The sequence below is a fragment of the Phyllopteryx taeniolatus genome, chromosome 11 (genome assembly GCF_024500385.1).
Source record: "Phyllopteryx taeniolatus isolate TA_2022b chromosome 11, UOR_Ptae_1.2, whole genome shotgun sequence".
Lineage (NCBI taxonomy): Eukaryota > Metazoa > Chordata > Actinopteri > Syngnathiformes > Syngnathidae > Phyllopteryx > Phyllopteryx taeniolatus.
The window spans coordinates 1,940,982-1,957,849 of NC_084512.1; the positions used below are offsets into that span (position 1 = coordinate 1,940,982).

The following is a 16,868-nucleotide window of genomic DNA, read 5'->3' on the forward strand; positions in this document are numbered from 1 at the left end:
AACATCAACTATAGACCTAAACCATTCAAAAATATGCAAGCCAGCTGGGTAGTGTGACTGGACAGACAGGCAGACCATGCAAACCAATAAATGTACATTACTAAAACAGAAAAAAAAAACTTTTTCTTGGGTTTCTGCAGTATTCAACAAATCCAATTTAAGATTTAAGAATTTAAAGACCATTATGAACAAACTAACAACTTAAACAATAACAAAACAAAAAGACCTACAGTACTATACTTGTACAAAAGTCTTAGGCCACCATTAGATTTGATGTTCATATACTGCATAACTAAAATGCCAGTGGAGCACAGACTTCCACCTAGGCCGCATTATTGATAAAAGTTATAGCAATATGTAGATGCCAGCTCTTTGGGGCGCATACAGGTATAAATATAGCTTTTTGCAGTAATTGGCTCACCGGTCCGAAACACAAGACCTATACTACATGTAGGGGGAAGAAGTAGAGTGAAAAAAATCTATCGACAAAAGCTGTTGATGGAATGACCTAATGTAAAGATGGAGTGAGTGTCTTTTTTGTGAATGAATTTGTCAAAGGGATACTAGCCACATGGTGTGGGGTGGTATGTCAGCACAGGTATGAAAATCAGCTGTTCACTTGCCAAAATTGGTTGATGAACTGTCAGAGGGTAAAAGAGGATGTCCTTTTTTGCTGATCACATTTGATATTGCTAGTGGCATGATACTGATCACATTTTGACCATATTGGACTGTCACCGTCTTGCTTTTACGACAAAGAAGTACTGTTTGGATTACTCAGCGAGTAAAATAATTCTGGATGGTCACCTACTAGGGAAGGAACGGTTCGGTTCGATTGTTTCGGTTCGGTCCGTATGTAGTCCGTTCGGTTCATAACATGCGCGACTCTTTTTGTTCTTTTCTTCCTCATTTACCAACGTGGCGAGTGTGTACACTCCAGACCACAGTAGCAAGTTAGCCAAGATGGCAGCGTGGACACGTCATCTGCGACATGCCCTCCAAGCAATGCAGCGACCAAGAGATCTTCCGTTGGAGAGAACAGCTACAGACCAGGGAGAAGCATAAAGATCTATAAGAGATCTACGGGAAGAAGCAATAAGATTACTATGGTGTTTACGCGTCTTTCTCTCCAACGCAAAATAGGATAGGATAGCATTTTATTCTCTCGTCTCTTGGTTTGGCCGCTCCATAGCGAGAAATCCCGTCCTCCGTAGCAGTCCTCGCAAGAAGCCTGGCGCCTGCGCCGACGACCCTCCTTACCCCGCCGACGGAGGCGGCTCGGTATCGGACGCCGCATGAGGCGTGTGACGTTCATCGAGCAACAACTTTTTTCAAGAAGTACCACAAAAGTGATATCGCTATGAAGTTAGTGACTGACTGAGGTCTTCTGATTAACAACTTGAAACTTTGCTTCACTCAGGCATACGCAATGTTAGCATGATGTAGCGGGTTAGCCAGAATAAGTGGGATAAACAAACACAAACTGTTGTAATTCCTACACCATTTGCCTGATTTGGATGGGAAAACCCTCAAATTAACCCTGAAAGTCTGCAGCAAGCACATCTTGTTCGTTACATTTCAAATCCACTGTGGTGGTGTTGGACCCAAAAAGATAACAATTGTGTTCATATCCTAATATTTATAAACCTGACTGGAAGCATATATCACTGCTGCTAGTAACAAAGATGAAGTTACAGGGTGAACCTTATGCATACAGCGAGCTCATTCAGCTGTAATTGTCAACAGTCGACTTTTATTGAGCCAAGGCACTTACAGCGGCTGAAATAAGTATTTAACATTTTTCTCACTAAATATACTTCCAAAGGTGCTATTGACCTGAAAATTTCACCAGATCTTGGGAACAACCCAAGAACCCAAGTAATTCATACATACAAAGAAGGTAGAACAAATAAGCTCTTAAATTGTGTGTAAAATATGAAATAACACAGAGAAATGTATTGAACACATGAAGAAAGGGATGTGCAAAAAGGCCATAATCATATTGACAGCCTTGAAAAAGGGTCATGGGGGCAGGCTAGTGGTATCCCAAGACATTTTTGCACAGTACTGTACAGTGGGTACAGAAAGTATTCAGACCCCCTTAAAATTTTCACTCTTTGTTATTTTACAGCCACTTGCTAAAATCATTTAAGTAAATTGTTCCCTCAATTTACACACAGCACCCCGTATTGACATTAAAAAACAGAATTGTTTAAATTTTTGCAGATTTATTAAAAAATAAAAACTGAAATATCAAACAGCCATAAGTATTCAGACCCTTTGCTCTGACACTCATATTTAACTCAGGTACTGTCCATTTCTTCTGATCATCCTTGAGCTGGTTCTACACCTTCATTGGAGTTCAGCTGTGTTTGATTATACTGATTAGACTTGATTAGGAAAGCCACACACCTGTCTATATAAAGATCTTATAGCTCACAGTGCATGTCAGAGAATATAAGAATCATGAGGTCAAAGGAACTGCCTGAAGAGCTCAGAGACTGAGGCAAAGATCTGGCCAAGGTTAACAAAAAAATTCTGCTGCACTTAAGGTTCCTAAGAGCACAGTGGCATCCATAATCCTGAAATGGAAAATATTTGGGACGATAAGAACCCTTCCTCGAGCTGGCCGTCCGGCCAAACTGAGCAATTGAGGGAGAAGAGCCTTGTTGAGAGAGATAAAGAAAAACCCAAAGATCACTGTGGCTGAGCTCCAGAAAAGCAGTTGGGAGATGGGAGAAAGTTCTAGAAAGTCAACCATCACTGCAGCCCTCCACCAGTCGGGGCTTTATAGCAGAGTGGCCCGACGGAAGATTCTCCTCAGTGTAAGACACATGAAAGCCTGCATGGAGTTTGCTAAAAAACACCTGAAGGACTCCAAGATGGTGAGAAATAAGATTCTTTGGTCTGATGAGACCAATATAGATGGATTTTTAGCCTTAATTCTAAGCGGTATGTGTGGAGAAAACCAGGCACTGCTCATCACCTGTCCAATACAGTCCCAACAGTGAAGTATGGTGGAGGCAACATCATGCTGTGGGGGTGTTTTTCAGCTGCAGGGACAGGACGACTGGTTGCAATCGAAGGAAAGATGTCATTTTGAGAAAGTTTCTTGATAAATGAACACCAGACTCTGCGATAGGGATCACGCAAAGAGTATGCTTAATCCAAGAACATCTAAGAACGACAGGAAAGTGAGTAAAATAGGGGACAGAAAACAAGGACCCAAGCAGCTAACAATAGCTAAAGCTACTCGATTGAAAACTATTGAGGAAGCTAACACTATGGCTAACTCCGGGCCTAACGCTGAAAATGGCGTGCTAGCGGAACTACGAAAACTTCGACAGGAAAATACAGAGTCATTCCAAGACTTAAAAACTTCATTCACCAGATTGGAGAATAAACTGACAGATCTTGCAACACGCACGGACGATTTGGACCACAGAATGACTGAAGCGGAATGCAGAGTGAGTGCCACGGAAGACCGACAAAATAAACACGAGAAGTTGCTAAGCTACCTGTTGCGAAGAGAAATCAACCTTACCAATAAATGTGATGATTTGGAAAATCGTCTACGTCGTAACAACATACGCCTGTACGGTATACCAGAGCAGTCTGAAAAGGATAACATGATAAACTTTGTGGAGCGTTTTTTGAAGGACGCGCTAAAGTTACAAGATGGGCTCGACATCAAAGTGGAAAGAGCTCATCGTGCGCTAGGACCGAGACCAGGAGGCACAGCCCCACCAAGGTCCATTATTATCCGCTTCTTGGATTTTCTGGTGAAACAAGCAGTGCTGCAACAGGCATGGAAACGCAACGTTAAGTTCGAAGGGCATACAATCTACTTTGACCAAGATTATTAAGTGAAGTGATAAAAAGGCTTAAGGAGAGAAACATCAAGCCTCAGTCACCCCACCCAGCCCAGCTGAGGATTTTTCTGGACTCTGGCTCCAAAGTTTTCACTTCTTTACTGGAGGCACAACCCACACTAAAACAACTGGGTGTGAACATGGTGCTGGATGACAGAGAGGTCCTGGAGATGGCCCGAGATGATTGGACGACACAGCCCCGCGGAAGAGGAAACAATGCACGCCAACTGAAGATATCAGAAATCAGAGGACTCATTCATGGACAGGAGGGGAACGATTAGAACACTACAAGTCGTGAGTAAAGTCGTTTGGGCTGGTTCTTGTTTATCGGGAGATATGGTTTGTAAATTTTGGTTTGAAGCTTACAAGTAAAACGTTAAGATTTATTACCTGAAGTCTGTCGGGGACTGTGGAATGTACCAGTTTGTTTAACAAGAGCTCGGATTTGGACGATCTGAACACAACCACAGGTTTTCCTGAGAGATCGTCACCGCTGCACAAAGTGCACCTCACCCAGAGAGCATTTGTTCTTTACCCAAAAGACATCGTCTTAATCACCCCATAAAAAGGAAAAAAAAATTGTCCCAATTGAAAAAACTTAATTGCTCAATTGCCTTACTCCAAGAGACCCATCTTGATGACAAGGAACACCATAACCTCAGGAGGGAATGGGTCGGTCAAGTTTTTAGCTCATCATGCAAAGAGGGAAGAAAACGAGGTGTTGCCATTCTAGTACATAAAGCACTAAGCCTTACAGTTGAGAAAACATATGTTGACAAAGGAGGTCCCCACATTTTGATAGTTGGAACAATAGGAGGAATAAAAATATAAATTCTAAATTTGTATGCCCCAAACGAAGATGACGCAGCTTTTTTAAAAGAAATTATATCAGTGTTAACGTCATTTGTAGAAGGAACTCTCTTGATAGGTGGGGATTTTAACTGTGTGGGGAATCAACATTTAGATAAACAACCTTCAGATCAGGGTGCAATTTCAAGAAAAACAGGGAAGTAGCAGAGTCTGATAATAGAGATGGGCTTGGTCGACGTATGGCGTCAAAAACACCCTAAAGAACAAGATTATACTTTTTTTTTTTTTTCAAAAGTGCGTAGTAGTTATTCCAGAATAGATATGTTTTGCATGCCAAAAAGAGTAGTGCGAGTATTGTTGAAGTTCTTACTGATGATTTCAGAAAAGTGTTGCTGTCTAGCTCTGATTAACGCTTGGTTAAAATTACAAAGACTTTGTCTGTAAAGGTCATAGTCAATTTGGAGTTTAGTTTTTCTCCACTTACGTTCTGCTTTCCTACAGTTTGATTTAGAGGTCTTTATCATCATTGTCCTCCTCCACGGTGTTCTAGGTCACCTCAAGATTGTCTTAGTTTTAGTTGGAGCGACATCATTCGTGATATTTGAGATTTTACAGATGAAATTATCCAAAAGTTCATCAACTGTCTCAGCATTCACAGTTTTGACACAGCAACGGTCTCCATAAACTTAGTGGCGGTGTTCTCATGTATGTACCTTTCTTAATAGACAGAGGTTGTCTGAACCTTTGGAAGAATCTGTAATTCAAAGAATACACAAAAATGGTCAGAAATAGCTATATCCTTAATGTCAATTGATAGAATTTCAACATCCTTAGAGATGACCAGGTCTAAGATGTGACCTTGAATGTGGGTTGGACTCTTAATCTGTTGAGTGAGGTCAAATGTGTCGAGTATAGCAGAGAGTTGTTTAGATTTTTTTTCCATGTTATTGTCAACATGAATGTTAAAGTTTCCCGTTATGACAAAATAGTTGTAGTCAGGACAAAAAATTGACAGCAGTTCTGAGAAGTCCTCCATCCTTTTCTGCTGTACCTTGGAGGCCTAGAAATTATTAAAACAATAACCTTTGGGTCACGTTTAACGAAAAAACAGAGATATTCAAAAGAGCTAAAATCTTCCAGTAAAATTTCTTTACACTGAAATAATGACTTAAGAATAACAGCACCACCACCGCCTTTTCCCCCTATTCGACACTTGTTCTTAAAATTTGCTGGTGTTGCATCATTTAAAATGGTATTGCATCTACTTTCTGTTAACCTAGTTTCATTTTGTAACAAAAAAATCCAGATCATAGGTTGTAATGATGTCATTACTCAACCTTGATTTATTACCCAGTGACCTGATATTGAAAAGAGCTCGTTTCGCAGAGATAACTGGAGACAATGGTTTAATAGATTCACATTTTACCCTCACTAAGTTTGTAGTTCTACTTTTTTTGTGCCATATTTCTGTGACCAACTTTCTGTCCCTTGTAATTACAGGGATCAAAAATGCCTGATCTCCGTAGGGGTCTGACTTCTTCTGGAAAAGACCCCGCAGATATCAGTCAGATTCACAGATAAGATTCTTATTGGGTGGAGGTGGGTCATAGGTAAGGTATACCTAGGATGGAAATTACAGGCCTCTGTAATATTGCGTGCTGATTTTAGCACATTCTTTTTTAATCACCCTGTATTTCACATACAAAACTTCCCCAGAAATTGATTGTTACACATTGTACACTTCAATTGAATTTCAAATCACAAGTCATGGAAATTTGTGGCCCACAAATATTAAGTGTACAACAATTGTTCCCTATGTTAAGAAGGGATTTGTTCCCCCCCCCAAAAAAAAAACCAAATATATCTGTTATAAGTGGAGAAAGAAAAATAAAACACGCATGAAAAGAACAAACCAATTTGCTTGAAGCACTTTGATTGCTTTACTGGGCTACATAAAAAGCAAAAAACAGTTATATGTGAAAGAATCACTGAATTAAGTGTTCAAACTACGCATGACGTTGCAGTGGCTTCAACTTTTTTTCTTTAAATCCAGTACAATATGCATCATTTATAAATGTTTTTCAAGCATTAATTTAGGTACACATTTTATTTAACTTTGATATGCAATATCTTAACTGAATTACTAAGAACTGTTTTTTTCCCCCCCTCTATATTGAAGCAGTTCAACGTTCCAGCTGTGCGTAATGTCACAGTGATTTACAAGATTAAATACTGTATTCTTTTATAATACTGTATTTTAATGTTGGTCATTATGGTGGTACTTGGGGGGCCAAGTATTTTTTTTCCATGTGCTATTGGGAATGAGCGCCTGTTCATGAACTCGCTGCTTAGAACTATAACTTCGAATTTCTGCAAGCGGCGCAGTATTACAGGTTTTATAGTAGTGATGAACCATTCTGACCAATCACATGCGAGTTCAGCCACCCCTTCAGCCAATCAAATCAGCATGTCAGGCGGTAATGACTGACTGCGCTCAGTCCAGACAGATACGAGGAGAAACATCGCAGGGGAGAGAGAAAGAGACTGCGTGGAAGTTGAGTAAAAAGACGGAGAAAGGCCATTATGAAAGAAAACGAACAACACTTTTTTAAAGAAGATGAAGAATATGGCACTATGTGGCATCATGGTGGCCGACTGGTAAACACGTCTGTTGTCACAGTTCTGAGGACCCAAGTTCAAATGTGGCCACGCCTATGTGGAGTTTGCACGTTCTCCCCTGCGTGGGTTTTCTCCGGGTACTCCGGTTTCCTTCCACATCCCAAAAATATGTACAGAAATCTCGACGCTTTATTCAACCACTGGCAACGCAGAACATCACAACAATACGAGCTGCTGTCAGCCACCATTCACGTCATTCGCGTCTTCAGACTCTTTTCCTGCGCTCCCGTCACACTCCTCATCCCCGCCGGCCCCCTTAAAGGCGTACACTTACAGTATAATCACATATTACTAGGCTTCACACAATCAGGATTTTTGGGGCCGATCACCGATCAGCGAGTTTAAAAAAAAAACAACCGATCACCGATCCGATCACATGACGGAGGAATGTGTATATTTAAATGACCTTTTCATTTACTGTATATACTTGTGAACTTAATTGCTCAAAATGTTTTATTTATAATAAATAATGTATCTTTGTTCCTCTATTTATGCCAGTGAGGCATAGTGAGAGACAGAACAAATGAATCGTCTTCTATTAGATGACAGGAAGAAAATACAGTAATTAATGTATCCACTTTTTGTGACATTTTTGTTTGTTGGTGCGCCGTGAGATTTTCAATTTTAAAATATGTTCCTTGCCTCCATAAAGGTTGGAAATCACTGCTCTATTCAGATCGTGTATACTAATCAGTCAGGTCAAACCAACATTACATGACAGAAATAATGGGTGCTAACTTACTGTAATTAAATTATTTTTAATTACTTCACCCACACCGAAACCTTAGAGCATAATTCGACATAACGGCGGCATGTTAACATCCAACCGTTTGTGGTACCACTAGCTCGCTAGACTACATAATGTTTTTGTTGCCTGCTTGTGAGCCGTATTGTATTCAAAGTACGTGAACATACCTCAAGCGAGCCTTAAACGAAGGTCCTCTCCTGAGCACCGGTGACCACCAACACACGTTTTCCCCCCATTTCATTCTTACAAACACACGGCGCAATCCATTATTGTTGTCGTCGCCATGGTAAGGGGTGTATCCGGTCGCGTTTGCGTTGCCACGATGAAGCCCAGTATTCGGAAAAAAACGGGATGCGGTGGTACCAGAATACAAGATTTTATTGCAGTAGTCTGACATAGTGCAAGCGTGAAAGAGCAAATTTGTCTTGTAGTCTGATCCGGGCATTGCGTGTTGTCTGTTCCACACTGCCGACATGTTTTTTTTTTTTAAAGGTTTTTTTTAAATAACTTTATTGGCCGTCAGATATTTCCAATACTTCGTCAAAAGACACGCGACAAGGCAAAAAATAAACTAGCTTTTGGATTCAAATATACTGTGCACGTGGCGACGCGGACTAAATGTCTTTTGCGGAGCCATAAGCGAATTATGACATTAAAGCCGATCAGCATAAAATGCCAATTATTGGCCGATACCGATAAGGGCGATAACAATCGGTGTAAAGTCTACATATCACAATACTATACTAATGAAGAAAAAGAAAAAAAATACCTAATAAAAAAGCCCTGGGGTGATGTAGTGTCCCCCCAGAACTGGACTGGTCTCGAGATACCAAATTAATTATTTATTATTTATTATAGATAGATAGATCGATAGATAGATAACAAGTCAGGGATAACAGTTGTATTGTCCTCTTTTTTAAAGATTACATATTTAAAAAAAAAATAAAAGTCCCCCTTGTTTCTCTGGCTTATTATTTCGTATAGGTTAAAATATTTATATATTGATATCGACTGATATGAAATACAATCTTGATACATTTTTTAGCCATATCCCCCAGCCCTACATTCAATGCCAGATAAGAGTTGTCCAGTAGGAAATATTTCACTTCATATTTCACTTTTCCAGGGGGATCCCGAGGCGTTCCCAGGCCAGCCGAAAGACGTAGTCTCTCCAGCGTGTCCTGGGTCGTCCCCGGTGTCTCCTCCCGGTGGGACGTGCCCGGAACAACTCACCAGGGAGGCATCCGAATCAGATGCCCCAGCCACCTCATCTGGCTCCTCTCGATGTGGAGGAGCAGCGACTATACTCTGAGATCCTCTCGGATGACCGAGCTTCTCACCCTATCCCTAAGGGAGAGCCTGGACACCCTGCGGAGAAAACTCATTTCAGCCACTTATATCCGGGATCTTGTTCTTTCGGTCAAGACCCACAGCTCGTGACCATAGGTGAGGGTAGGAACGTAGGTCAACCGGTAAATTGAGAGCTTTGCCTTTCGGCTTAGCTCCTTCTTTACCACAATGGACCGATGCAAAGTCCGCATCACTGCAGACGCTGCACCGATCCGCCTGTCGATCTCCCGTTCCATTCTTCCCTCACTCGTGAACAAGACCCCAAGATACTTGAAGTCCTCCACTTGGAGCAGGATGACATCCCCGACGTGAAGAGAGCACGCCACCCTTTTCCGACTGAGGACCATGGTATCAGATTTGGAGGTGCTGATTCTCATCCAAGCCGCTTCACACTCGGCTGCGAAATGCTCCAGTGAGAGTTGGAGATCACGGCTTGATGAAGCCAACAGAACCACATCATCTGCAAAAAGCAGATATGCAATACTGAGGCCACCAAACCGGACCACCTCTACGCCTCGGCTGCACCTTGAAATTCTGTCCATAAAAGTTATAAACAGAATCGGTGACAAACGGCAGCCTTGTCGGAGTCCAACCCTCCCCGGGAACAAGTCCGACTTACTGGTGGATACGCGGACCAAACTCTGACTCCGGTCGTACAGGGACCGAAGAGCCCCATACTCCTGACGCACCCCCCACAGGACTACCCGAGGGACACGGTCAAACGCCTTCTCCAAGTCCACAAAACACATGTAGACTGGTCGGGTGAACTCCCATACACCCTTGAGGACCCTGCCGAGGGTGTAGAGCTGGTCCACTGTTCCACGGCCAGGACGAAAACCACAGTTTTATTCAGTGTTCATAAATCAAAAAAAGGAAGAGACTGGGCAAAAATGTAATCCATGGCACAGTTGGAAGGTGAAAACCATTGCTGACCAAAAAGAAAATTAAGGCTTGTATCACCTTTGGAAAAAAAATACAAAAACTGAATGATTCCCAAGACCCCTCCTTGAGCCGTTACCTTATCGTGGTGGAGGGGTTTGTGTGTCCCAATGATCCTAGGAGCTAAGTTGTCTGGGGCTTTATGCCCCTGGCAGGGTCACCCATGGCAAACAGGTCCTAGGTGAGGGACCAGACAAAGCAAAAACCCCTATGACGAGTACAATTAATGGATTCAGGTTTCCCTTGCCCGGACGCGGGTCACCGGGGCCCCCCTCTGGAGCCAGGCCTAGAGGTGGATAACGTGGGTCCTCCTTCCCATGGGCTCACCACCTGTGGGAGGGGCCATAGGGGTCGGGTGCAGCGCGAGCTGGGCGGTGGCCGAAGGCGGGGACCTTGGCGATTCGATCCCCGGCTACTGAAGCTGGCTATAGGGACGTGGAATGTCACCTCTCTGGCAGGGAAGTTCCGACGAGATATAGTCGGACTCTCCTCCACGCACAGCTTGGGCTCTGGTACCAGTCCTCTCGGGAGGGGTTGGAATCTCTTCCACTCTGGAATTGCCCACAGTGAGAGGCGCCGAGCAGGTGTGGGTATACTTATTGCTCCCTGGCTCGGCACCTGTACGTTGGAGTTCACCCCGGTGGACGAGAGGGTAGCCTCCATTCGTCTTCGGGTGGGGGGACGGGTCCTGACTGTTGTTTGTGCCTATGCACCAAACAGCAGTTCAGAGTACCCACCCTTTTTGGAGTCCTTGGAGGGGTGCTGGAGAGCACTCCCACTGGGGACTCCATCGTTCTGCTGGGGGACTTCAATGGTCACGTGGGCAATGACTGTAAGACCTGGAAGGGCGTGATTGGGAGGAACGGCCCCCCCGATCAGAACCTGAGCGGTGTTCTGTTATTGGACTTCTGTGCTCATCCCGGATTGTCCATAACGAACACCATGTTCAAGCATAAGGGTGTCCACACGTGCACTTGGCACCAGGACACCCTAGGTCGCAGTTCGATGATCGACTTTGTGGTCGTACAATCAGACTTGCGCCCGCATGTCTTGGACACTCGGGTAAAGAGAGGGGCGGAGCTGTCAACTGATCACCACCTGGTGGTGAGTTGGCTCCGATGGTGGGGGAAGATGCCAGCCCGACGTGGCAGGCCCAAACGTATTGTGAGGGTCTGCTGGGAAAGTCTGGCGGAATCCCGTCAGGAGTTTCAACTCCCACCTCCGACAGAACTTTGCTCATGTTCCGAGGGAGGCGGGGGACATAGAGTCCGAGTGGACCATGTTCTGCGCCTCCATTGCTGAGGCGGCCGACCGAAGCTGTGGCGTAAGGTGGTCGGTGCCTGTCGTGGCGGCAATACCCGAACCCGTTGGTGGACACCAATGGTGAGGGATGCCGTCAAGCTGAGGAAGGAGTCCTATCGGGACTTTTTGGCCTGTGGGACTCCTGAGGCAGCTGATGGGTACCGGCTGGCCAAGCGGAATGCAGCTTTGGTGGTCACTGAAGCAAAAACTCGGGCATGGGAGGAGTTCGGTGAGGCCATGGAGAAAGACTTCCGGACGGCTTCGAAGAAATTCTGGTCCATCATCCGGCGTCTCAGGAGGGGGAAGCAGTGCACCACTAACACTGTGTATAGTGGGGATGGGGCTCTGCTGACCTCGACTCGGGACGTTGTGAGCCGGTGGAGAGAATACTTCGAAGACCTCCTCAATTCCACCGACACGCCTTCCCATGAGGGAGCAGAGCCTGGGTTCTCTGAGGCAGGCTCTCCTATCTCTGGGGTTGAGGTCACCGAGGTGGTTAAAAAGCTCCTCGGTGGCAAGGCCCCGGGGGTGGATGAGATTCGCCCGGAGTTCCTCAAGGCTCTGGATGTTGTAGGACTGTCCTGGTTGACACGCCTCTGCAACATCGCATGGACATCGGGGACAGTGCCTCTGGATTGGCAGACTGGGGTGGTGGTCCCCCTTTTTAAGAAAGGGGACCGGAGGGTGTGTTCCAACTACAGGGGGAATCACACTCCTCAGCCTCCCTGGTAAGGTCTATTCAGGGGTGCTGGAGAGGAGGGTCCGTCGGGAAGTTGAATCTCAGATTCAGGGGGAGCAGTGTGGTTTTCGTCCTGGCCGTGGAACAGTGGACCAGCTCTACACCCTTGGCAGGGTCCTCGAGGATGCATGGGAGTTCTCCCAACCAGTGTTTTGTGGACTTGGAGAAGGCGTTCGACCGTGTCCCTTGGGGGTTCCTGTGGGGGGTGCTTCGGGAGTATGGGGTACCGAACCCCCTGATAGGGGCTGTTCGGTCCCTGTACGACCGGAGTCAGAGTTTGGTCCGCATATCCAGCAGTAAGTCGGACTCGTTTCCGGTGAGGGTTGGACTCCGCCAAGGCTCCCCTTTGTCACCAATTCTGTTCATAACTTTTATGGACAGAATTTCTAGGCACAGCCGAGGCGAAGAGGGGGTCCGGTTTGTTGGCCTCAGTATTGCATCTCTGCTTTTTGCAGATGATGTGGTTCTGTTGGCTTCATCAAGCCGTGACCTCCAACTCTCACTGGAGCAGTTCGCAGCCGAGTGTGAAGCGGCTGGGATGAGAATCAGCACCTCCAAATCTGAGATCATGGTCCTCAGTCGTAAAAGGGTGGCGTGCCCTCTTCAGGTCGGGGATGAGATCCTGCCCCAAGTTGAGGAGTTCAAGTATCTTGGGGTCTTGTTCACGAGTGAGGGAAGAATTGAACGGGAGATCGACAGGCGGATCGGTGCAGCGTCTGCAGTGATGCAGACTTTGTATCGGTCCGTTGTGGTGAAGAAGGAGCTAAGCCGAAAGGCGAAGCTCTCGATTTACCAGTCAATCTACGTTCCTACCCTCACCTATGGTCACGAGCTGTGGGTCCCGAAAGAACGAGATCCAGGATACAAGCGGCCGAAATGAGTTTCCTCCGCAGGGTGTCCGGGCTCTCCCATAGAGATAGGGTGAGAAGCTCGGTCATCCGAGAGGATCTCAGAGTAGATAGGGACATTTTTTTTTAAACTTTCATACCGTTTTTCCCCCCCATGACATTTGACATTTCTTCAAATTGCAACAACAATGCACAAACATAAATTGATGATTCAGTTACTGGTTTGGTCTGTAACATGTCAGAAAAGAGGCAATAATTTTGATCTCGATGATTGTTTTCCAAAATTATTTACAATGGGGCTTGAATAATTTTGAGTGCAACTGTTCATGTTATGTCAGTAAAGTATGCAACATTATTGCATTATTAACTGGGGCTTGTCATAATCCATTAATCCATTACCTCTTGAGTAATCACATCTATGTCACACGTCACGTTGTCACAAGTGAACTGCTATATGCGTAACGTCGTGGAAAACGGGATAGCTGACTCCCTGTGTATGCTATGCTAACGAGCAATACCAGGATTGATGAAGTGATTTCTTTAAGCTGAAAAAATTCTTGATGGATGGTGTCTTCGGACAAAAGTTAAATACATATATGTCATTTATTTATACAAATATGATATATGTAAACATGAGAAAAAACGAAACATGGGCTATTGTCATGTTTGGTGGCTCTGTAATGACGTGTAAAAAAATAAAATAAATAATAATAATAACAAAAATAAATAAATAAAACCCCTTCGCCTATCGCCCAAGCGAGGAGAAAGTGCTTTTATCTCTTTTGCCAAACGCGATAGTAGTTTGCCCATAAAGCGGATTGAGGCAAAATGATTTCACTACTTCGTCTCAATTTGGTGGCCTAAACAAAGAACATAGACCTCTACCTTAGCACTATTCTAGATTTTTCACTATTCTGCAGAAGAAAAAAAAAACAACTAATTGACAAAACTAATTGATCATTAATCATCACCACAGGGAATCATGAAAATGAAAAGTCACATTTGAAAGAAAAAGACAACAACAAAAAACAATAACACAGAAGGTTAATCATATAACAAGCAGATTAGATGCTCATTCAACACCTGATTACCTTCTTCATGCTCGCACCAGCATAACTTTTGGCCTCTTCCTTAAATTGGGGAAGTCTGTGAGAAAAGGAAACAAAGACAAATTCATGGCTTAAAGTAAGAAAAGCCTGGACGTCATGCTTTCCGGTCCTGCTATATTGCAGATTTTAATTACAGTTTTTACTGTATTTTTTTTTTATAGTTTGTCCAGTGTTTTTGTTTTATCATTTTTCTACCCCTCTCTCAATGTGTGTGTTTGAATGTGTTTGTTTTGTTTTATGTGTGTGTCTTTCAAACAATTTAAGTCCTATAAACGCAACAAAAACATGCCCAGTGTGTATTAAAAAAAGGGTATTTATGTCATGGTTTTCACTTATTGCGGAGGTGGACTAGAATATGACCCCCGCGATGGAGTTCATGTGGATGTGAAGGGCCCGGTTCGACTGGGTTTGCCTTGGACCACGCCACTGTGCTTAGCCATTGACGGCTAGCCCACATAACCAAACTCTGAAAGCGTGGTGGATCACTTCAGATTTCTCTTTACTGATTGCGAGGCCCGTGGCTTCTCGGCTCCCCGCATGTGAAAGCCAGTGAGCCTGTCTGCCGAGCCCCAGGGCGCGGCGCCAACTCCCCCTTTGTGGGGAAAAACTCAAGTCAGTAGTGGCAAGAGGGTATTATAACCAGACAATTAAAAAAAGCGCATGGTAGACATTTTTACAGCGCACGTACACCTCTAAGTCCCTCCAGCGTGTGCTGGGTTGTCCCCGGGGTCTCCTCTCGGTGGGACGTGTCCGGAACACCTCACCAGGGAGGCGTCCAGGAGGCATCTTAATCAGATTCCCAAGCCACCTCATCTGGCTCCTCTCAATCTGGAGGAGCAGAGGCTCTACTTCCTGGCTTCAAAAGACTCCTTCCCCGACCAAAAGGTTGAGGGACCCTCCCTCCAAGAAGACTATGTGGTTAATATTCAAACATGCACGTGAGGCGCCACCCACTGGCATTGAGAGGAACTGCGAGCTCCAACCCGGGGACTCGCCTTTGATGTTTGTTAACGGATGATAAAATGTCCCTTTTGATATCTTACAAACTCTGTAGAAATATTCCAAATGTATGCCTTGGTGTCTGTGTCACTATTGTCAGATCTACAGGTCCTCTGCAAGATTTTTGAGAACTGTTACTTGTGATTTGAAATCAAACAGTACGAAATGTTGCATTGAAGAATAATCAACCGATCTGCCACGACCAAAGTTTAAACAATGATTCTATGCGTGAGACTACAAAGTTGGGAGTGTTGTAGATTAATATATGATTTTAAACCCATTTGATCAAATTTGTAGACAAGATTCAGGCTGATGGGTGTGGTCTTCTCCAAGTCGGCATCCGTCTTGCCCACGCCCCGCCTCTGGGGTATTTAACTCTTAACTCACACCTTCTTCCGTGAGTCTTGTGTTTTTTTCCTCTCCTCTTACCTTGCTGGCCGTCAGCTACCCCTCCCCCGTTCCCCCTTTCTTTTGTGGGGGCAAACGGCTTGGTAACCGGAATAGAACGGACATGGCTTCCGAGCCTAACCGTGGGCCTCCGCTAAGCGATCGGAGCCGCTACTACAAAGGTACCCGGTACGCTCCCAGCCAAGCGGGATCGCTCTGAAATTGCCAGCGAGCCACAAAGAGAGGCAGGAAGAGAGACGTCTGGTTCTCCCAAGAAGGCGTGACGTCAAGCCATTTTTCCTCTTCCACCTTTTTTATTTTACAACTTTGCCAGACTACAATATTAGTGCCTAATAATTTCGGGGAAATTACTAGCTTCAGGAAAAATCTCAACTTTGTCCTCTCTCTCCCGTCCGCACTGGACGCAGAAAACGCTCACGTTTCCAACTTTAGTCCAACACACAATGTTCTATTCCCTCTTTTCGTATGCCGATTTCCTCCTTTTTACCGTTATTAGTGTTATTTTCTTTGTTTAGTTAGACCCCATTTGTGTGTTCCCCTTTAGATCCATTTAGATGTCATTAAATATACCATAAAATTCCACTCTTGGTTGTATTTTGTCGGTGTGTTCTGACTAAGTAAACCATCTAGAATGCAAAATTTCATAAAGTGTAGCAACCTTCAGATTACGAGACTGATAAAAAGGTTTCTTGTAATTTTTCCTAAATTTTATACATAAAAAGTGACATGGTGCCCTTTCGAGACATTAGTTTGATTTTAACAAACTTAAAATTGCGGTAAACGCAAGCGTCGCTTCCGGCTTATTCTTTTCTCCTAAATTAATTCCATTTTTATTTGACCAATATCCACTACGCAACCTCCGGTCCCCCTTCTTTTAAAAAAAGGGGGACCACCACCCCAGTCTGCCAATCCAGAGGTAGTGTCCGCGATGTCCACGCGACGTTGCACAGGCGTCTCAACCAGGACAGCCCCACAACATCGAGAGCCTTGAGGAACTCCGGGCGAATCTCATCCACCCCCAGGGCCTTTCCACCGAGGAGCTTTTTAACCAACTCGGTGACCTCA

The 16,868-nt window shown here is 44.5% G+C and overlaps 1 protein-coding gene across 4 annotated transcripts in view; it reads right to left on the reverse strand.

The window, feature by feature from the left end:
• gbf1 (golgi brefeldin A resistant guanine nucleotide exchange factor 1) overlaps positions 1–16,868 on the reverse strand; it is a 139,193-nt gene that overhangs the window by 45,799 nt on the left and 76,526 nt on the right. For all 4 annotated transcript variants that reach the window (XM_061790664.1, XM_061790668.1, XM_061790663.1 and 1 more), the window contains exon 8: positions 14,379–14,433. In XM_061790664.1, coding sequence (XP_061646648.1) covers positions 14,379–14,433 — 55 coding nt within the window. The remainder of the gene's footprint in view (positions 1–14,378; positions 14,434–16,868) is intronic.